A 22,286-nucleotide genomic window follows, 5' to 3' on the forward strand; every position below is an offset into this window, starting at 1 on the left:
TTCGGGCCCACATTGAAGTTCCGCCATGAACAAAGATGGCGTCACGAGGAAATTGTCGTGCCACCAGGATCCAGCCTCGGGTGACTGTCTGTGTGGAGTTTGCACATTCTCCCCGTGTTTGCGTGGGTTTTCGCCGGGTGCTCCGGTTTCCTCCCACAGTCCAAAGATGTGCGGGTTAGGTTGATTGGCTATGATAAATTGACCCTTAGTGTTAGGGGGATTAAATACATGGGGTTACAGGGATAGGGTGGGATATGTGTTGGTGTAGGGGTTACGGGAATCGGGTGGGATATGTGTTGGTGCAGACTCGATGGGCCGAAATGGCCTCTATCTGCACTGTGGGGTTTCTGTGAAAAAAAAATAAAAAAAAATGGCGCTGTTGTTTCGCTGCATTGAGCTGCTGCCAGGATGAAAGATGGCCGGGCCCAGTTGCCGGGGTAACCCGCCTCCCCTCCCGATCTCCAGAGCCGGTTGCCGGGTTAACCCTTCCCCCCCCTTCCGAGCCCGCGCCCCGCTTTCCCGAGAGCCCCCGCCCCCCCGCCCATGGCTCCGCGGAGCTCCGTGACGCCCCACGCACTGACATGGCCCCGCCCTCCCGAGTTGGCTTCAAGCGAGCCGGCTTGAAGACCGCCGAGCGGGGAAGAAAGAGAGAGACAGGCGCAACCGCCCAGGAGACCCCGTGCTCCCGCCTGAGTCAGTGGATGCGGGAGCGACGAGACGGGGGGGACCGAGGAGAGAGGGGGGGGGGGGGTGGGGGGGAGACCGAAGGGGGGAGGTAGGGGGTGAGGGGTGGGAGGAGCTTGCCACAAAACAATTGCCTAGGGTCCAACATGGCTGGGAACAGACGCCCAGGCTTCGAGGTCTACCTGCAAAAACGGGGAAAGGTAGGAAAATTAATGAGATTAGATAAAAGATTTAGAAAGTAATTAACTTTTTTTTAAAAACAATGTGTGTTTTAAAAGCAACTTTTTTTTTAAAGACGCAGAAAGCGGGAAAAAGAAATGAAAAGTTTGGAATCAAGATGGCGGCGACTCACCTCGGTTCAGAACAATAAGGCTCGCCCACACAGGCGCCGATTGGTCGACCGTCAGGTCACCGAAGCGTAGGATTGGTCAATCGTCCCGTCACTCGACTCTAGGAGGGCCCGCAGGCACGAGGATCCCGCCCCCGCCACGCAGCGATTGGTCGACCGTCTGGTCGCGCGACCGTACGATTGGTCGACCTCGACGTCACTCAATGCTAATGAGCAGAATTTTGAATGTTTTTTGGATACCGCGGGCACAATTTTTGTCTCACCGAAACGTAAATACGCTTACGACCGTTCTGGAATCGTAAGCTTTCTTTTGATGTAACACACGTGTAGGTACGCTCTATAACTTGAGAGTGTATAGCTGGACAGACAGACGGAATGACAGGCAGAAGACCCGCTTTATATATATAGATATGAAGTGCCCGGCGGTGCCGAGGCTTTTTCGAGGGCATGTTGTTGTTGGAAGAGAGAGAGAGAGCGACTGGGGGGTAGAGAGAGAGGGCGGGGGAGGGGGAAGGGCGGGCGGGGAGAGAGAGGGGGGAGGGGGAGAGAGAGTGGGGGGGGAGAGAGGGGGGGGGGCGAGGGGGAAGGGGGGGAGGGGAAGGGAAGGGGGGGGAGGGGAGGAGGGGGAGAGGGGAGGAGGGGGCAGGGGGGGAGGGAGGGAGGGAGGGCAGGCCCCCCCCCCCCCTCCGAGGTGAAGACCGCCGATTGCGGCTGTGCGAGACGGCCGGCGGGCCCGGTTGCCAGGCTAACGCTTGACGCTCAGCAAGCCCCGCCCCCCGGCCGAGCCAGAGAGAGACGCCGCGTCTCAGCTCCTGCTGCGCGCGCACCTTTAGTAAGTTAGCCCGGTTGCCAGGGTAACGCTTGACGCTCAGCAAGCCCCGCCCCCCGGCCGAGCCAGAGAGAGACGCCGCGTCTCAGCTCCTGCTGCGCGCGCACCTTTAGTAAGTTAGCCCGGTTGCCAGGGTAACGCTTGACGCTCAGCAAGCCCCGCCCCCCGGCCGAGCCAGAGAGAGACGCCGCGTCTCAGCTCCTGCTGCGCGCGCACCTTTAGTAAGGTAGCGGCGCTGGACTGAGGCCCACCCCTCCAGCCTTCGAGTGGGGCCGGGAGGTGCCTAGCTCGGACGTGGGTGCGGAGGAGAAGCCGAGGCTTCGAGGCCTACCTGGAAAAACGGGGAAAGGTCGGAAAATTAATGAGATTAGATAAGTTAATTCGTTTCGAAATCATTTTTTTAAAAAACAATGTGTTTTAAAAGCAACGTTTTTTTTAAAGACGCAGAAAGCGGGAAAAAGGAAAAGTTTGGAATCAAGATGGCGGCGGCTCACCTCGGTTCAGAATGATAAGGCCCGCCCCCACACGCACCGATTGGCCCGGCCGCACGCGGCAGCAAGCCGCCGTACGATTGGTCGAGCTCGAGGTCACTCTGTCGCTAATGAGCGGATAATGAGATGCTAATGAGCGGAACGTTGAAGGTTTTTGGGATACCGCGGGCGCGATTTTAGCCCGGCCGAAACGTAAATACGATTAAAACCGTCTCGGAAGCGTAAGCTTTCTTTGGAGGTAACGCGCGCGTAGGTACGCCCTGTAACTTTCGAGCGCATAGCCCGACAGACGCACACGCGATGACAGACAGGCAGAATGACAGACAGGCAGAATGACAGACAGGCAGAATGACAGACAGGCAGAATGACAGACAGGCAGAATGACAGACAGGCAGAATGACAGACAGGCAGAATGACAGACAGGCAGAATGACAGACAGGCAGAATGACAGACAGGCAGAATGACAGACAGGCAGAATGACAGACAGGCAGAATGACAGACAGGCAGAATGACAGACAGGCAGAATGACAGACAGGCAGAATGACAGACAGGCAGAATGACAGACAGACAGATGTACCGATTTATATATATAGATAGATAGATAGATACATAGATTGTTTCGAACAACCATAGGAAACGAAGCAGCGTCCGAGCTAAAACCAATTCAGGTACCGTTCTCCAGTGGAAACAAGGCAGTGCAACAGACAAATGAAGTTACAGCCTTGAAATCACTACAGCATCTTATTACTTACAACAGTGAATGACGTAAGAAAACTATTAGGCACTTGGTCTAAGCGTTAAACAAAGCTTTAATCAACTGTTTTACAACATGGAGGTCTAGTTGTGTCCTTCACTAGTTCCTGTTAAGAATGTCCTGCACAAGCTGGGCCCGTGCCCACGTATTTATACTCTCCCTGGACAGCGCCACCCACAGGCCGCTCAGTTGATTCATGTCAGTGAACTTAATGGTTCTGTGCATTTTTCAGCCCTTTCCTTTTGACAGTACCCAACATGGCAGACATCAATTGCCAGTGCACTCCCATGTTGTTGCTCCGTGATGATGTCCATACAGCAGAATTAATGATCACCATCCAACACATCCCCCAATGCCACCAATTTAAAATTGTCTTGCACTTGTTAAACCCTTGCGATTATTGGCCTCACCCCTCCCCAACTCTGGAACCTCCTTCAGCCCCACACCCTCCCTCCAAACTCTGCTTGTCCGATGGTGGCCTATTGTGTACCCCAGCCTCCCTTCACCTCGGAGGCCATTCTGTCAGCCATCTAGGCCCACAGCCTCTTCACCTTGTTCTCCACCTTTTAGGATATACTGATAAGGTTAGATGAAAGGGGTGGGAGGAGGCTCATGTGAAGCATAAACCATTAAGGAAGTGGTGTCAGGGCACTTAGAAAATTCATAACATGATTAGGGAGAGTCAACACGGTATTATGAAAGGGAAATTGTGTTTAACAAATGTATTAAGAGTTTTTGAGGATGTAACTAGCAGGGTAGATAAAGGGGAACCAGTGGATGTATTATCTTTGGATTTCCAAAAGGCATTTGATAAGGTGCCACAGAAAAGGTTATTACAGAAGATTAGGGCTCATGGGGTTAGGGGTAATATGGTAGCATGGATAGAAGATTGGTTAATGGACAGAAAACAGAGAGTAGGGATAAACGGATCTTTTTCAGGTTGGCAGGCTGTAACTAGTGGGATGCCGCAAGAATCAGTGCTGGAGCCTCAGCTATTTACAATCTATATTAATGACCTAGATAAAGGGACCGAGTGTAATGTACCCAAGTTTGCTGATGATACAAAGTTAGGTGGGACAGTAAGCTGTGAGGAGGACACAAGTGAGTGGGCAGTAAGGTGGCAGATGGAGTATAATCTAGGGAAATGTGAGGTTATTCACTTTGGTAGGAAGAATAGAAAAACAGAATATTTTTTAAATGGTGAGAAACTTTCAAATGTTGGTGTTGAGAGAGATTTGGGTGTCCTCGTGAAGAAACACAGAAAGCTAGCATGCAGGTACAGCAAGCAATAAGGAAGTCATATGGCATGTTGGCTTTTATTGCAAGGGGGTTGGAGTATAAGAGTAAGGAAGTCTTGCTACAATTGTACAGGGCCTTGGTGAGACCACACCTGGAGTACTGTGCACAGTTTTGGTCTCCTTATCTAAGGAAGGATATACTTGCCCTGGAGGCGGTGCAACAAAGGTTCACTAGATTGATTCCTGCGATGAGAGGGCTGTCCTATGATGAGAGATTGGGGTAGATTTTCCCGAACCTGTCGGGAAGGCGGCGGGACTTCCCCTTTCGGGTTTTTGACCCGCCTACTTCGACGTCCGACCAATCCGCGCAATTTTCCCTTGATTGACCTTGTTGAGCCCGCCCAGCGGGCTCAGCAGGCCAATTAAGGGCCACCCGGCAACAGGTGACGTCACAGGCTGCAATTTCATCTGTCAAGAGTTTTTGACAGATGAAATATCAGTGTTTCACAGCTGTTTGAAGCTGTGAAACACTGACAGTCTGAGTTCTACCATGAGTCATTCTGCACAGACTCAGTTAGAACTCACATCGGCACTCAAAGCTGAAGGCTGTCACTTTTGACAGATCGCAGCCATTCAGCTTTGAGTTCCGGGTGAGTGATGAGCTCCCGACGGCTACAGGAAGAAAGACTGTTAAGGTAAGTACAGGTAAGTAAAAGTTCATTACACACTTTAGACACACCAAACACACTTACACAGAAACACACAGAAATCACACAGAAACCCCACAGTGCAGATAGAGGCCATTTTGGCCCATCGAGCCTGCACCGACACATATCCCACCCGATCCCCGTAACCCCGACACCAACACATATCCCACCCTATCCCTGTAACCCCACGTATTTAATCCCCCTAACACTAAGGGTCAATTTATCATAGCCAATCAACCTAACCCGCACATCTTTGGACTGTGGGAGGAAACCGGAGCACCCGGAGAAAACCCACGCAAACACGGGGAGAATGTGCAAACTCCACACAGACAGTCGCCCGAGGCCGGATTCGAACCCGGGTCCCTGGCGCTGTGAGGCAACAGTGTTTACACTCATGCACCCATCACTCACTTGAGCACCGACATCGCAACCCCTCCAACTCCTTCAACCCGACTGCTCGCCTGCTCTAACCTGGCGTGGTTTGGAGCCGTCGGGAAACCCACACGAAACTCCTCAAAATAGGGATTAGGCTAAAAACTGCCTGGCAGTTAATTGGCACTAATCCCTTCCCGCCTGCTTTCGGCGGGTCCCAGTGCGGGGCGGGTACCCGCCGCCCCTGAAACTTACGTGGGGCGGGGTTTTGGGCAGGATGGTGTCGGGACCCCCAAATTCGGGATTCCCCCACCCCCCCCCTGAAACCCCGCCTGACAGCTCCACGAAAATCTAGCCCATTGTGTAGAATGGGCCTATACTCTCTGGAGTTTAGAAGAATGAGAGGTGATCTCATTGAAACATACAAGATTCTGAAGGGGATTGACAGGGTAGATGCTGAGAGGTTGTTTCCCCTGGCTGGAGTGTCTCGAACTAGGGGTCACAGTCTCAGGATTAAGAGGTAGGCCATTTAAGACTGAGATGTGGAGGAATTTCTTCACTCAGAGGGTTGTGAATCTTTGGAATTCTCTGCCCCAGTGGGCTGTGAATGCTGAGTCTTTGAGCATACTCAAGGCTGAGATCGATAGATTTTTGGACCCTAGGGGAACCAAGAGATATGGAGATCAGGCAGGAAAGTGGAGCTGAGGTCGATGATCAGCCATGATCTTATTGAATGGCGGAGCAGGCTCGAGGGGCCGAATGGCCTACTCCTGCTCTTATTTCTTATATTCTTAAACCAGTGGGGCCGAATGGCCTGTTTCTGTGCTGTAAAGTCTATGTAATTCTTTCTAAGGCACAAGGTCCCAATCAGCACACGAAACATCCTTATTTAAGGAAACTCAGCACTTCTGTAGAAATCACTCGAGTGGCCACAGAGAGAAAAAAAAATCATATTCCTAGCAGTGATGACCTGCATAGCAATCTTATAGGAAAATCTGGCAAAAATTGTTCCGGGTGTAAGCGTTACGTCGGATCTAGGTCCCTACCCGAAACTAATAGTGAAAGAGGAGGTAATTGAGATACTGGAAGGGATAAAAATTGATAAAGAGGAGGTACTAGAAAGGCTGGCTGTACTTAAAGTAGATGTCAACAGGACCGGAATGGATGCATCCTAGGATGCCGAGGGAGCTAAGGGCGGAAATTGCGGAAGTACTGGCCATAATTTTCCAATCCGCAAATGTTACACCCTTGTTCAAAAAGGGGTGTAAGGATAAACCCAGCAACTACAGACCAGTCAGTTTAACCTCGGTAGTGGGGAAGCTTTTAGAAACGATAATCCGGGACAAATTTAACAGTCACTTGGACAAGTGTGGATTAATTAAGGAAAGCCAGCATGGATTTGTTAAAGACAAATTGGCCTAGAAATTCAGTTGTTTGCGCCAGCCGCTAGCGCCTTAGGAGGAGATGTGGGACGCTAGGCGGCTAGCGGCCGGGCACAGCGCGATCTGCGCCTCTCCCCAACTTCAGTAAAGATTTAGCGGCGGCGCGAAGACTTTGCGCGCGCTCAGCTGCTGACGTCATTTCATCGTGCAACGCCCTTTGTGTGCCCCAAACCGGAAATTCAGTGGCGCCGGCCTATTGTGCGCCTGGCGCCCCTAGCGACTGGTAGAGGGGAACGGTTCCCAGTCGCTGCGGGGCGCGGGGGGCGCAAATTAAAGGGCACTCCTCCTGCAGAAGAAAAGGCAGCCATTTTGCAAAACTCCTTCTTTGTGAGAGACGGATCTTTGCAGACAGACAAATGTAGAGAGCTTTCTGGTTTGGCTCAACACTCGCACAGGTACTTGTGGCTTCAGGCCACAGCTTTGCAATTGTCTTTAACTTCAGAGCCATATCATTGATTGGAAACATATAATGGGGGCTGCAATGGGTGCAAACGTTGGCCTTCTCCATTGCATTCAAAGGGCTCAGAGACGCCGTGAGAGAGTGGCAGTCAAACAAATCCACCCTCCCCCTTTAAGAGCTCACCGGCGCCAGAGTGTCTGCCGTCAATCAGCAACTCGCCGCACCTGCGCTGCGCCCGCCCTCGGGGGTATCGCCCCGGGCCGCCGGCTTAGCGCCTAATGATAGTCGTGCATCGCCTGTTTTAGTGCAGCAGCAACCTCTTGGGGCGATGCCACTGAATATCAGCGAAGGTGGCGCGAAGTTGCGCCGGGCGCAAACTTTAGCGGCCGCCCGGCTGTAGCGCCCCAAACGTGGCTATACTGAATTTCTAGGCCATTGTGTTTAACTTGATCGAGCTTTTTGATGAGGTAACAGAGAGGTGATGAGGGCAATGCGGTTGATGTGGTGTACATGGACTTCCAAAAGGCGTTTGATAAAGTGCCTCATAATAGGCTTGCCAGCAAAGTTGAAGTTCATGGAATAAACAGGGACAGTGGCAGCATGTGGCGAAATTGGCTAAGTGACAGGGAACAGAGAGTAGTGGTGAACAGTTGTTTCTCGGACTGGAGGAAGGTATACAGTAGTGTTCCCCAGGGATCGGTACTAGGACCACTGCTTTTCTTGATATATATTAATGACTTGGACTTGAGTCTACAGGGCACAATTTCAAAATTTGCAGGTGACACAACATTTTTAAGTACAGTGAACGGTGAGGAGGATAGTGATAGACTTCAGGAGGACATAGACAAAGCTGGTGGAATGGGTGGACACGTAGCAGGTGAAATTTAACGCAGAAAAGTGCGAAGTGATACATTTTGGTAGCAAGAACGAGGAAAGGCAATATAAACTGAAGGGTACAATTCTGAAGTGGGGTGCATGAACAGAAGGACCTGGGGGTATATGTGTACAAATCGTTGAAGGTGGCAGGGCAGGTTGAGAAAGCAGTTAAAAATAACATATGGGATCCTGGGCTTCATAAATAGAGTTCAAAAGGCTTTGGAGAGGGTACAGAGGAGGTTTACCAGGATGACACCAAGAATGAGGGACTTCAGTTATGTGGAGAGATTGAAGAAGCTAGTATTGTTCTCCTTAAAGAGAAGGTTAAGGGAAGACCTAATAGAGGTATTCAAAGTTATCAGGTATTTTGATGGAGCAAGTAAGGAGAAACTGTTTCCTCTGGGTCAGTAAACAGAGATTTAAAATAATTGGCAAAAGAACTGGAACAGAAATTGGGAGAATTTTTTTCACTCATAGGATTGTTAAGATCTGGAATGCACCACCTGAAAGGGACGAATGTGCAGGGTTATAGGGAAAAAGCTGGGGTGTGGGGCTAAATTGGACCGCTCTTTCAAAGAGCCGGCACAGGCACGACGGGCCGAATGGCCTCCTTCTGTGCTGTAAGATTCTATGATTAACCTGTTGTGTCTCTTTGCCATGCTGCAAAAAGGCCGACAGTGTCTTTCCAGCATATTCTGTATTCATCGGCAAATGTTATGATGCATTTGTCTCCGGGCTTTGAATTTTCCAGAATAAGTTCAGCTGGTTACCTTAAAAACACTCAACTGCACCGTAGCAAAATCTCTGCAAAATTAAAGCCTCTTCCAATATGGATAAATAGAAAGAAAAAGTCAGACTGCTCGAATCTGAAATTTAAAATAAGACAACATTTTGGAAATACACAGCATGCAAGACAGCATCTGACAGAGAAAAGTAAGATTCACATTTTGAACGAGACTCATAGAAGAGTGAGTGGTGATCTCATTGAAACATATAAGATTCTGAGAGGGCTTGATAGGGTAGATGCTGAGAGATTGTTTCCCCTGGCTGGGGAGTCTAGAACTAGGGTTCACAGTCTCAGAATAAGGGGTCGGCCATTTAGGACGGAGATGAGGAGAAATTTCTTCACTCAGAGGGTGGTGAATCTCTGGAATTCTCTATCCCAGAGGGCTGTGTAGGCTCAGCTGATGAGTATATTCAAGGCTGAGATTTTTGGACTCTAGGGGAATGAAGGGATATGAGGATCGGGCAGGAAAGTGGAGTTCAGGTCTGATGCACTATCAACAACACCAAAGACTACGAGTTGAACTTATACGAAGTAGGCTTTTATTGACTAAGAACTGGAGCATGCCTCTGCTAGTGGATCCATCCTAAGAGCTCCCAGGGGGAAGGGTGGTGAGTCACCTTTATACCCGGGCTTAGGGGTGGAGCCAGGGGCGGAGACATGCCCGGACCTGTACAGAGTTAACAGTGGTTTACCACACAGACATGTACAGAGTTAGCAGTGGTTTACCACAAGGTCAAAGATCAGCCATGATCTTACTGAATGGCAGAGCATGCTCAAGGGGCTGTATGGCCGACTCCTGCTCCTATTTCGTATGTTATGTTCTTAATGAAAGGGTTCGCCCAATATGTTAATACCCAATATGTTGATCTCTTATCAGATGCTGACCAATCCCGTGTCGCGTTTCCAGTATTTTCTGTGCTCATCAAAGCTTATTCTAAAGCAGTCTTACTTGTGCCACAGCTTCTAGATTCAGACTTTTTTTTATTTAATAAAGTACCTTCTACAGAGGAGTTATATTTCAGTGAAGATACTTACACAGGATATTTGAATAGGTTTTACTTCAGATTGAAGATTTTTTTTTTTTTTTTAAGATTGCCGTAACTTTTTCTTTTGTTAACTACAATACACAAACATTCCTACAGCGCTGGGACTATTATCCAACTGTCACATCCTACAATGCACCACGGTTAGAGTGGGAGAGAATTCCCGAGTGTAAGGCCTAGGCGGCTCTGTAAAATCTCCAAGTGTTAGCTGAATAAAAAGGTACTTAATCACCTTCAAGTGACAAAGGATACTCACATCCGCAAAGCAGTTTAGCTTTCTTTGAATTTGCAAACAATAAAAAGGAACTATTTCTCAATCTTAGCTGACCTGTCAAGGTACCTTCCTACAGGGAGGTAATGAAAATGGGCATACAATACTTGCACACCGCTGAGCTGCATTTACAAAGGCATGAGAATAGGCTGCCTGCCTCCTCTCCAACAATGTTAACGATGGGAGAAAGTCAAACAGCAAATGAATAAACGACTGGATAATCTGCTTTTGGCCGATATTGGTTGAGGGAGTAATGTTGGTCCGTGGAACTCCCTGCTCTTCTTCAAATAGTGACATGGGATCTATTTACGTTTACCTAAATAGGCAGATGGGACCACAGTTTAAAGTCTCAAACTAAAGCTGCAAAAGGGAAAATGGTAGATTTTTACTGCAGCTCTTCAAAGAAACAGTGGACCTGGCTGACTACAGAAAATCTGTGGACCCCACAGCAGCTCAATATCACGGCAGCAGTGAATCAAGTATGGCACCAAAGAGCCGTAGCAAAATAGAGGCCAATGGAGACCCAATGAAAAACCCTCCAGTGAGTGGAGTCATAACTGACACCAGGAAGATGGTCGTGGTTGTCAAAGGTCAATCATCACAGCCCCAGGACATCGTTGAAGGAGTACCTGAGGGCGGTGTCCGCAATCTAACCATCTTCAACTGCTTCATCAACGACTTTCCCTCGGTCATAAAGTCAAAAGTGAGGCAGTTCACTGACAATCCCAGAGTGTTCAGTATCGTTCAGAACTCATCAGAGAATTAAGCAAGCCATGCCAGCCTACAATAGATGATGGATAACATCCAAGTTTGGTCTGACAAGTGGTCAGTAACATTTGTGCCACATAAATGACAACAATGACAATCTCCAACAAGAACAAGGCCAACCATTTTCCCTCGACCTTCAACGGTACACCATCGCCAAGTCCCCCACCATCAACATCTTGAAGGTCACCAATGGCCATTAGCTTAACTGGACCTGCAATATCAACGTCATGGCTACAACAGAACAGACACGGAGTGTTCTCGACGAGAAGCTTGTCTCTAAGCCGCTCCACCATCTGTAAGATTCATCAGGAGCGTGGCAGAATACTCACAATTCACTTGGATGGGTGCAGCTGCAACAACTCTCAAGAAGCTTGACATCAACGAAAACAAATGTGATTGTTTCATCAGCTTCCCGGTCACTGAACTCAATATCCACCATCACCTGTACAGTGTGGCTGGAGTATGTACTCCCTACAGGATGCACTGCAGCACCTCACCAAGCTTACTTCGATAGCCCTCCCTCTCCATGACTTCCACCACTGAAAAGGACAAGAACAATAAAATCCAAGTCGCACTGACTTGGACTTGTCCTTCATCACCCTTGGGCCAGCATCCTGGAATTTCTTACCCAACACCATTATGGGAGCGCCATCACCATAAGGACTGCAGCGTTTGAGGAAGTCCCATTACCACCTGCTCAGGGCAACAAGAGATTGGCAATAAATGTGACCTTGCCAGCATCTCCCATATATCAAGATTTCAGTAAGGCAACCAATTAGTCCATAAGGGCGAAAGGCGTGGAATCAGAGGCAAGTTCTGGCATGGATTGAAAATTGGCCAAACCAGAGAAAGCAAAGGGTGGTTGTGACATGGCAAAGGGTGATTAGTGGGGTGCCACAGGGATCAGTCCTGTTCAAGGTGTATATAACTATTCTAGAGCTGGGGACCGAAACAAAGCTGTCTAAGTTTACAGATGGCAGTAAACTGGGATGGGATTTTTCAAACAATAGGGAAAGGGGCAAATCAAACACAAAGCAATCTGGATAGGTTGAGATGATGTGTTGATAAGTGCAAAATGGCATTTCATATTGACAAGTGCAAAGTAATGAGACTAGAGAAGAGAAATAAACAGTAGTAATATAAACTAAAAGCCTCTCGGCGACAGAGGAATCTGGTGGCATTGACAGCTAGCTCACAAACCAACAGCACAACGTGCAGTAGTAGTAAGGAAGGTAACTGGATCTTGGCACGAGATATAGCGCAAATGCCGAGAGATAATAATGTATAAGACACTGTTACCATTAAACCTGGTGTACCATGGAACAGTACCCATGGATTGGAGGGTAGCTAATGTTACCCCACTGTTCAAAAAAGGTGGTAGAGAGAAGACGGGGAATTACAGACCGGTGAGCCTGACATCGGTAGTGGGGAAAATGCTAGAGTCCATTATAAAAGATGTAATAGCAGAGCACTTGGAAAACAGTGACAGGATCGGACAAAGTCAACATGGGTTTACAAAAGGTAAATCATGCTTGACTAATCTACTGGAATTTTTTTGAGGATGTAACTGGTAAAATAGATAAGGGAGAACCAGTAGATGTGGTGTATTTGGACTTTCAAAAGGCTTTCGATAAGGTCCTGCATAAGAGATTAGCGTGTAAAGTTAAGGCACATGGGGTTGGGGGCAAGGTATTGACTTGGATAGAGAACTGGTTGGCAGACAGAAAGCAAAGAGTTGGAATAAAAGGGTCTTTTCCGAGTGGCAGGCAGTGACCAGTGGGGTACCGCAGGGATCGGTCCTTGGACCCCAGCTATTCACAATATATATTAATGATCTAGACAAGGGAACTAGATGTAATATCTCCAAGTTTGCAGACGACACAAAGCTGGGTGGGCGTCTGTGCTGTGAGGAGGATGCCGAGAAACTCCAGGATGATTTGGACAGGTTGGGTGATTGGGCAGAAGCATGGCAGATGCAATATAACGTGGATAAATGCGAGGTTATCCACTTTGGTGTCAAAAACAGGAAGGCAGATTATTATCTGAATGGCAATAGATTGGGAGAAGGGGAAGTGCAACGAGACCTGGGTGTCCTTGTGCACCAGTCGCTGAAGGAAAGCATGCAGGTGCAGCAGGCGGTTAAGAAGGCAAATGGTATGTTGGCCTTCATAGCGAGAGGGTTTGAGTACAAGAACAAGGATGTCTTGCTGCAGTTGTACAGGGCCTTGGTGAGACCACATCTTGAGTATTGTGTGCAGTTTTGGTCAGCTTATCTGAGGAAGGATGTTCTTGCCATGGAGGGAGTGCAGCGAAGATTCACCAGGCTGATACCTGGGGGTGTCAGGAATGACGTATGAGGAGAGATTGGGTCGATTGGGCTTATACTTGCTGGAGTTTAGAAAAATGAGAGGGGATCTCATTGAAACTTATAAAATTCTAACAGGACTAGACAGACTAGATGCAGGAAGGATGTTCCCGATGGTCGGGGAGTCCAGAACCAGGGGTCACAGTCTAAGGATAAGGGGTAAGCCATTTAGGACTGAGATGAGGAGGAATTTCTTCACCCAGAGAGTGGTGAACCTGTGGAATTCTCTACCACAGAAGGCAGTAGAGGCCAATTCATTAAATATATTCAAGAAGGAGTTGGATATATTTCTTAAAGCTAAAGGGATCAAGGGATATGGGGAGAAGGCAGGGACAGGGTACTGAATTTGGATGATCAGCCATGATCTCATTGAATGGCGGAGCAGGCTCGAGGGGCCGAATGGCCTACTCCTGCTCCTATCTTCTATGTACAATTCTGGTCGATGCACAACAGCAAGGATATCCGGTCATTGGAGGCTATATAGAAAAAGGCAACCAAATTGAGACCCAGCTTCAGTTATCTGTGTTCTAAGGAGAGGGTAAACAGCCTGAGACTATTTACTCTGGGGAAGAGAAGGCTCTGAGGACATATTATTCAAATACCGTGGGAGCAGCCAGACCTCTGCTTTCTCATGTTTCTATATATAGAAAAAGTATGAAACTTCACCCCAAACACCCAGCCCAACTCGCTTTTACTTAAATTACTATACACACAAAAATGTTAATTATCTTTTTTTGAATACATCCTAATTATTATTTTAAGCCTCTCTTAATAACAGCTGTCTAATTTTGGGAGAGTTAGGCACTAACTACTAGGCTTCCCATACTTGCAGATTAGTGTTGTGTAAATCCCGATCAACCTTGATCTTCATACATTTTCACAAGGTACCAAAATCTAAAGCATCAATAAGCCTAAGTGAGGTTCAAATCTCGACTTCTGCACAACTCACCAATAAGGAAAGCAAGGTCTGCAAGTAAGGAGCATGCAGAGAATATTGGCTCCCCAGCAACCGTTAAACCTGATGAGAACAGCACTCCCAGCACTACTTTCGTGCAGAAACATCGATGTTTGGGCTCCTGGGCACATCAAATGGTTTCCAAGTAATTTGTATCTGAACCATTCAGGAAACCAACAAGTCCACTAAAAGAAAAGAGCTTTGAGTTGATTCTGAGGCGCCCTGCAAATATAAAGCTGGCTTGAAATTTAATTGGCTGCTTTAGTTTGGACTTTGAGTCATGCCAAAGAGGCAAAGGCAAAAGAAGCCCTGGGAGCTCCTGATGATTTAATGCACCAGCGTTCAACGGGTAGACAAGAGTCATTAGATGTAGTTGCGGTGGACTGGGAATGGCTTCCTAAAACTGTGACAGATCCTTAAAAGAAAACAATGTGAAATTTCATTGACAGGAGACAAAGAACCAAAGTTTCAAAATCTTTACAAGAATGTTGGAAAGGGAAGTTACAAGACAGGATGATTCAGTGTTAGGTGACTTAAAATACAACTTCTGCACGAGGCTTGTTGGTTTTGGGAGTACTTCTGTAATGTGCAGCAAAAGGAAAATCGGACTTACTACTGGGTCAGCTGAAATGTTTTTAATGGTTGTCAGTAGAGGTTCAATTTTTACAGGCACTGGCTGCAAAGGAGCTGTCAAATCTTACCTTAAGTGCTTCAATTTTCTTGCGCTTCAGTTCAGCCTCATCACTGGATTCCTGTCCATCTGAACCATCACTGTCGCACTAAAGAATGATGTGGATAAAATGAGCACACTATTGTATCACAGACTTTGAAACACTGATTGATCTTATTCATAGTACTGACAGCACAGTGACTGCTATTGCATACCCTATTTTTTTTTTTTTAATATTCGTTTATGGGATCAGGGCGTCGCTGGCAATGCCAGCATTTATTGCCCATCCCTAGTTGCCCTTAAGGTGGTGGTGAGCCGCCTTCTTGAATCGCTGCAGTCCGTGTGGTGATGGTACTCCCACAGGGAGTTCCAGAATTTTGACCCAGCAACGATGAAGGATCGGCGATATGCCTCTTAGTCAGGGTGGTGTGTGACTTGGAGGGGAACTTGGAGGTGGTGGTGTTTCAATGTGCCTGCTGCCCCCGTCCTTCTAGGTGGAAGAGATCGCAGCTTTGGGAGGTACTGCCGAAGAAGCCTAGGCGAGTTGCTGCAGTGCATCTTGTAGATGGTACACACTGCAGCCACGGTGCGCCGGTGGTGGAGGGAGTGAATGTTTAAGGTGGGGGATGGGGTGCCAATCAAGCGGGCTGCTTTGTCCTGGATGGTGTCGAGCTTCTTGAGTGTTGCTGGAGCTGCACTCATCCAGGCAAGTGGAGAGTATTCCATCACACTCCTGACTTGTGCCTTGTAGATGTAAACTGCTAGTCGTGGACATGGTCTACCAGCATAAATAACTGCAACACATGCACTTTTTGGTTTAATGGTAAGCAACAACTTGCATTTATATAGCACCCTTCAATGTCATAAAGCATCCAAAAGCGCTTCACAGGAGCGTAACCAGACAAAAACTGACACCAAGCCACAAAAGGAGACATTAGGGCAGGCGACCAAAAGTTTGGTCAAAGAGGTAGGTTTTAAAGAGCGACTTAAAGGAGGAGAGAGAAGTCGAGAGGCGGAGAGGTTTAGGGAGGGAATTCCAGAGCTTAGGGCCCAGGCAGCTGAAGGCGCGGCCACCAATGGTGACAGCCCAAATAACATTGTTACAACTATTTCCCTCAAGCCACTCGAGGATGAGGCGCTCAGCGGCTTTGTTCAGTGCTGACAGAAAAGTAGATATTTGGCCCTGTGGTAAAGAAGTTTAACATTCAAAACTTATTTGGGTTCCGAAACTGCATGATAAAACTACTGCTTTCAGAGTGCTGCTGGAGTGGACTGGTGCAGCTTGCAATAAAAGTGCGGCTTTGGAAGAGGGCAGGGCGAGCATCACTTCAATATTTCTGGATACAGCTGTGGACACAGCTCTATGATTTTGCAAAAGAAAAAAAAAAAAGAGTACAGTGAACCATCAAGCCTGGCCACATCAAAGGTGGTTTAGAATTGGGTCAAAGTGTTTTAAAGTTATTGAAGCATCTCTTAAGTGGTGTGCAACCACTACAAGCGAACGACACCAAGTGTGACTACAGCCGCAAGGAACCCAATCATAGAGAGGAGACACATGGTTTGGTTAAAATCTGGAGAATACTGGAGCATCTAAATGACTCACCAGAGTCGTCGCACACAGATTCCATTCCCACATGCTGCTAAGTTGCCAATCTCTGCTTCACCAAGCAGACGCCAGGGCACAGGAGTGTGGCAAAGTGGGAAAGGGGGGGGGGGGGGGGGGGGGAAAAAGGGCCAACTCTTCCAGATAATGGTTGACAACCAACTCACATCATTTGGTAAGGGCTTGGAAGGAGGGAACCCCTTCGATCTTCAGGTGGTTCAGGAACAAGTGGTTCAACCCTCACAAAAAAATTATAAATATATACAGTCAAGCCTTGCCAACGATTCGCAAGAAGAGCTTCTTATGCTGTTCATTTGGCTGTCTGACGAGTTATCACCCTGCTTATAAATCTGGAAGGGGAATTCATTATTAAGTTTCCAATACCAAAATGACTATTTATTTGTCAAAAATCACGAAGGGAAGAAAAGGACCAACTGAAGCCTCGAGACAGCAACAGAAGTAGAACCCTCCAATAGGGACAAAGCATACCTTGTCTCCTCTAAGTTTCGCTTTAATTTCTTGTCTTTCATTGAAGTTCTGAAGTCGTATTTGTCGGAGTCTCGCCAAATACTCCTAATGAAATAAATATGTACAGTATTACAGCAGAGCTGAAGTTTCTGCCTCTTTAAAAACAAGCTACTCAATATCCTGACTGCTTAAGACAGGTTTCATATTTTTTTTTTTTTTTTTTTAAAAAGCCCTTTTCTCTATAACTGGCAATATATAGGCAGAACGGGGTCATTGCAAAGTTTCTGTTAGGCACCACAAAAGTACATTCTTTGTTATTACTTCGCCGATACTTGGGCTGCTTTAGTGTTTTCAATTCCCCTAGCCAACAAGGCCCACATGGGTTCACCACATTCTCCTGCAACTTTGAAGCAAGTGAATGGGTCACAGCCAAGTCCCTCTGCAATTCCCAATTGCCATTGTGGTCCTCACTCAGCCACTATACAAGTCACCTGCTGTCAGAACAAGTGGCAAAAAAAGTCCACCCCACCCCTGCCAATGATACAAAGGGATACATCTCCATAAGTTCATCAGTTAAAGGAGCCACAGTTTACAGTCCAACTGAGAACCAGCACAAGCCCACCGAAGCAACTGGCCAAACGATTCATGCATTAAACAGTTGGGAGGTATGCCTCTTCTCGGCCAAGATAACAGACCTTCCTTGGTCGTACGTGCATGCTATCTGGTATATCGACTGAAGAAATGTAGGTAAACATGCATATTAAAGTTTAAACTTTAATAAGTTTTTAAGCGGCAGAGCAACACTGCCGCTTAAAAACCCTTAAAAAAAGGTCTCCAGTAGCATTTTCTGCAAAGTAACTTCGGTGACAGCAATGCTTTCATTTATGCATTCATGCAATACTGTAAATTTATTTCTCGGAATCCACCTTTCTAAATTCAAGTGTATGATGGAATTCTGCATACATGTCATTGTACATATGTTTTTACAGTTGCATAGACTCAAAGGGTTTGAAATAATTTTGATTTGATCTACTTATGAGGCAGAAAGAAGATAATTCAAAATGGGAGCCACTTCTACTATCGTTATCTGACACTCGCACTTAAAAAAAACAGTAATCAGCCAGGCAGCACCTCATCACAATACACCAATGCAAAGCCACAGAGACGCTCGACAATTTAATTAGGAAAACAAGTTATCTGCTTAGCAGGAGCACCAAGGCAAGAAGGCGAAAGCCAATTTAAAAAAAATAAACAGGGTAGACCACAAAATTGAAAATAAAAGCAAAAAGATCTTAAACATAAATCTTATTTTCACTCGTCAGCCAAATCTCATGATCATGTATTGATAAGATTCCGTAGCAAAAGGACTAGGCCATCTGGCCAATAAAGCATTTTACCAGCCCCGTCTTTCTAATCCCACTGCTCGCCATTTTCTCTCAATACTCACTCCCCAAGTAAATATCTACATTCCTTTTGAACACCTCAATTGATTGTGTCTCAATGGCATCCTATGCCATAGTGTCCTGCATTTCTTGCAAACCTGCATTTGAAGAAGTTTTCCCAAATTCACTTGACAGAAGCTTAGTTTGAATTCTAAGATTATGTCCCTTTGTTCTGGCCTCCGCCGCCCCCCACCCCCCCCAATAGACAGAAGAGTCATTCCCCATCTGCTCTGTTTTCAATGCCTTTCAATATTTTAAAAACCTTCATCAGATAACCTCTTCGCTCCCTCATATATATGGGAAATATAACCCAAGTTTCCAAACAAGATCCGACCAGCGCTGTGCGTAACTGCAGTACTTCCTTTATTTTTATATATTCTGTGTCTCATGATCAAACCTAGCACCCCAAATAGCCTTTTGATAACTTTTTGCATCTGCAAGCTAGTTTGCAACGATTTAGGTCCCTGGACTTTTGTTCATTTACTCCGACACCCGCCCAGTACTTCCCATTTAGTCTGTATTCCTAGCTGCCAATCTTGTATCCAAAATATACCAGCTCACACTCGTGTTGAACTGTCGTCACCGTCATTCTGTCCACTCACTTAATCCTACCAATGTCCTATTGCAACTTTATGCTCGCTTTGTCATGATTCACTTTACCTCTGAGCTTCGCATCAAACTCGATATAAACTCCTCTACTCCCAAGTAAAGTGAAAAGTGGGCACTCAGCAATGGTTACTGGCCGATATTAGTTCTCACTGCCCATCAATCTGAGAATGTCTCTTCGATTCCCAGCTCGCTGCTCTTTACCTCCTGACCAATTTCCAATCCCTGCTATCAAGGTTCTCTCTAATTCCATGCACCACAACTCTTGATTGTAACCTCGTGTGGAATCTTATCAAATACCTTCTGAAAATCTACACATAGGCCTCCTGTAATAATTTTTATTCAGCCGCAATTAAATGACTGAAATGTCACATTTTCACAAGCTATTAAAATCTAACTGATGGGATTTGATTGGAAACAGAAGATAATACTTAAATGACTTATACAATAAATTGTTGAACTTCCGAACAAAATTCTGAATAAGTACATTTCAGCTTCAGCTGAATATTCTGTGTTTGTTCTTGGGACATGGGTGACACTGGCACGACAGTATTTAATGCCCAACCCTAGTTGCCCTAAGCATGAGACCATAGCCTTTTAATAGGGAGGTGCGGGAAGCTGAAAAAGGTCAAAAAACCCGGCAAGGTTGGGGATGTGGAGGCCCTGCCGAATTTAACGGCAGAGCCTCGTTAACATATTGCACTCCACCTCCCACCCGGCAGCCTTTCAAATGGACAGCCTGGCCAGCGGGCGAGAGTGAACACCAGTGGCAGGAGGCCGCAGCCAGGGACCCTTGGGGGCGCTCTCCAGCAATTGGGGGGAGGTGGGAGAAAGAATATCGGCAACCAGGAGAGTTGGTGGGATGTTGGCATGGTAAGGAAGCTCCAGCTGGCAATCGGGGCGAGGGGGGAATGGTCGGGGGCCATTTCGGTATGGTAATTAGGCCCCCGCCTGCCTTTCGCAGGAGCCTCATCCATGCCCTGAATTATGCTTTTTAAAATTTAAAGGGGTGGGAATGGGGTTGAGTTGCTTGATATTTTAAATCCCCCCCGCCACCCCCACCCCTGGACCCTCTCCCACCCGTTTTGGGGGTTGGGTTAAAATCGAGTTCCATGAGTCAGCAGAGATGGGGGAAGATTCTGTGGAACTGTGTGGAACTAAGTCTGTCCCCTTAAGGCAACAAAGTGTAATCGCTGTGCCTTCTTGTGTCAATAAGAAGTAACTTGCTCTCAGGCAGACCCACAGGTCAATTAGAGATCATACCGGCTTTTTAAAAAAAAAGTCAGTTAGAAGTTATTGTCTGTTGTCGGGGGGGGGGGGGCTCTGAATATTAGAAATGACTAGATTTCTTCATTTTAAAAAGAGAGCGAGACAGAAATTTGTTTTTGTGACACGCAGTACGCAACATGCAGTACGTGAAATGCTTCCACTGACCGCTACTTCAACGTACATTGCGAAAAGCAATTGTAACTTTAGCAATGATTTTAACACTGGGAATAATTAACTAGATTTTCACGTCTGTGAAGCTTACGATCCATTTTGCTCACAATTGCAGCTGCTAATGCATCAACTTCAGCTGCTGCACGATGAAAGTGCATTCCAATATTTTGTCCGCGCGCGCAGCTTTGTGACGTGGAATTGGAATCATTTCGATTCAAACTTACAGTAATGAGCTAATATTGTAAACTGAACATCTTTACAGTATTTTTTGATTAAGTTCCTATGAGGCAGCCACTGTCTTCCCATCCCCCTCCTCCCCCAACTGATTTTCACCACTCACTGGTCTTTCCCCTCCTGCACACAAAAAGGGTTGCGGTGGGCTTCTACCGAGTCAATGTCAATACAACTCCTTATTTAGTTGCCATGAAGTGTGTTAGAGTGGCTCAGTTGGGACTCCCTCATTGGATTCTACCTTCATCGACTGAAAGAACACTAAGGTTCTGTTCGGCATCTTTCTGTAACACCGAAATGAGATTACTAAGTATAGAGGGACAGAATAAGAACATAAGAATTAGGAGCAGGAGAAGGCCATACAGCCCCTTGGGCCTGCTCCGCCATTTAATAAGATCATGGCTGAACTTCTACATCAATTCCATTTTCCCACCCGATCTCCATATCCCTTGATTCCCCTAGAGTCCAAAAATCTATCTATCACAACTTTGCATATATTCAACAATTCAGCATCCACAGCCCTTTGTGGTAGAAAATTCCAAATATTCACAACCCTGTGAAGAAATTCCTCCTCAGCTCAGTCTAAAATGGCCGATCCCTTATTCTGAGACTATCCCCCCTAGTTCTAGACTCTCCAGCCGGGGGAAACAGCCACTCAGCATCTACCCTGTCAATCCCCCTCAGAATATTTTATGTTTCAATGAGATCACCTCGCATTCTTCTAAACTCCAGAGTGTATAGGCCCAATCTACTCAATCTCTCCTCATAGGACAACCCTCTCAGCCCAGGAATCAATCTAGTGAATCTTTGTTGTACCGCCTCCAAGGCAAGTATATCCTTCCTTAGATAAGGAAGCCAAAACTGTGCACAGTACTCCAGGTGTGGTCTCACCAAAGCCCTGTACAATTGTAGCAAGACTTCCTTACTCTTATACTCCAACCCCCTTGCAATAAAGGCCAACATGCCATTTGCCTTCCTTATTGCTTGCTGTACCTGCATGCTAGCTTTCTGTGTTTCTTCACGAGGACACCCAAATCGCTCTGAACACCAACATTTGAAAGTTTCTCACTACTTAAAAAATATTCTGTTTTCCTATTCTTCCTACCAAAGTGAATAACCTCACATTTCCCTACATTATACTCCATCTGCCACCTTACTGCCCACTCACTTAGTCTATCTATATCCCTCTGCAGGCTCTTTGTGTCATCCTCACAGCTTACTTTCCCACCTAGCTTTGCATCGTCAGCAAACTTGGATACATTACTCTGTCCCTTCATCTAGGTCATTAATGTAGATTGCAAATGGCTGAGGCCCAAGCACTGATCCTTGCGGCACCCTCCACTAGTTACAGCCTGCCAACCTGAAAATGACCCGTTTATCCTCACTCTGTTTTCTGTCTGTTAACCAATCCTCTATCCACAGTAATACATTACCCCCAACCCCATGTGCCCTTATCTTGCCTAACAACCTGTTATGTGGCACCTTATCGAATGCC

At 46.8% G+C, this 22,286-nt stretch overlaps 1 protein-coding gene across 6 annotated transcripts in view; it reads right to left on the minus strand.

Annotated features, from left to right (window-relative positions):
* The window catches only part of nek1 (NIMA-related kinase 1), a 220,172-nt gene that overhangs the window by 85,274 nt on the left and 112,612 nt on the right, over window positions 1-22,286 (minus strand). For all 6 annotated transcript variants that reach the window (XM_085976042.1, XM_085975980.1, XM_085975769.1 and 3 more), the window contains 2 exons: window positions 17,094-17,177; window positions 15,033-15,110 (listed from right to left, as the gene is read on the minus strand). In XM_085976042.1, coding sequence (XP_085832168.1) covers window positions 15,033-15,110; window positions 17,094-17,177 — 162 coding nt within the window. The remainder of the gene's footprint in view (window positions 1-15,032; window positions 15,111-17,093; window positions 17,178-22,286) is intronic.

The sequence above is a fragment of the Somniosus microcephalus genome, chromosome 1 (genome assembly GCF_052327205.1).
Source record: "Somniosus microcephalus isolate GS21.2 chromosome 1, FLI_Smic_1.0, whole genome shotgun sequence".
Lineage (NCBI taxonomy): Eukaryota > Metazoa > Chordata > Chondrichthyes > Squaliformes > Somniosidae > Somniosus > Somniosus microcephalus.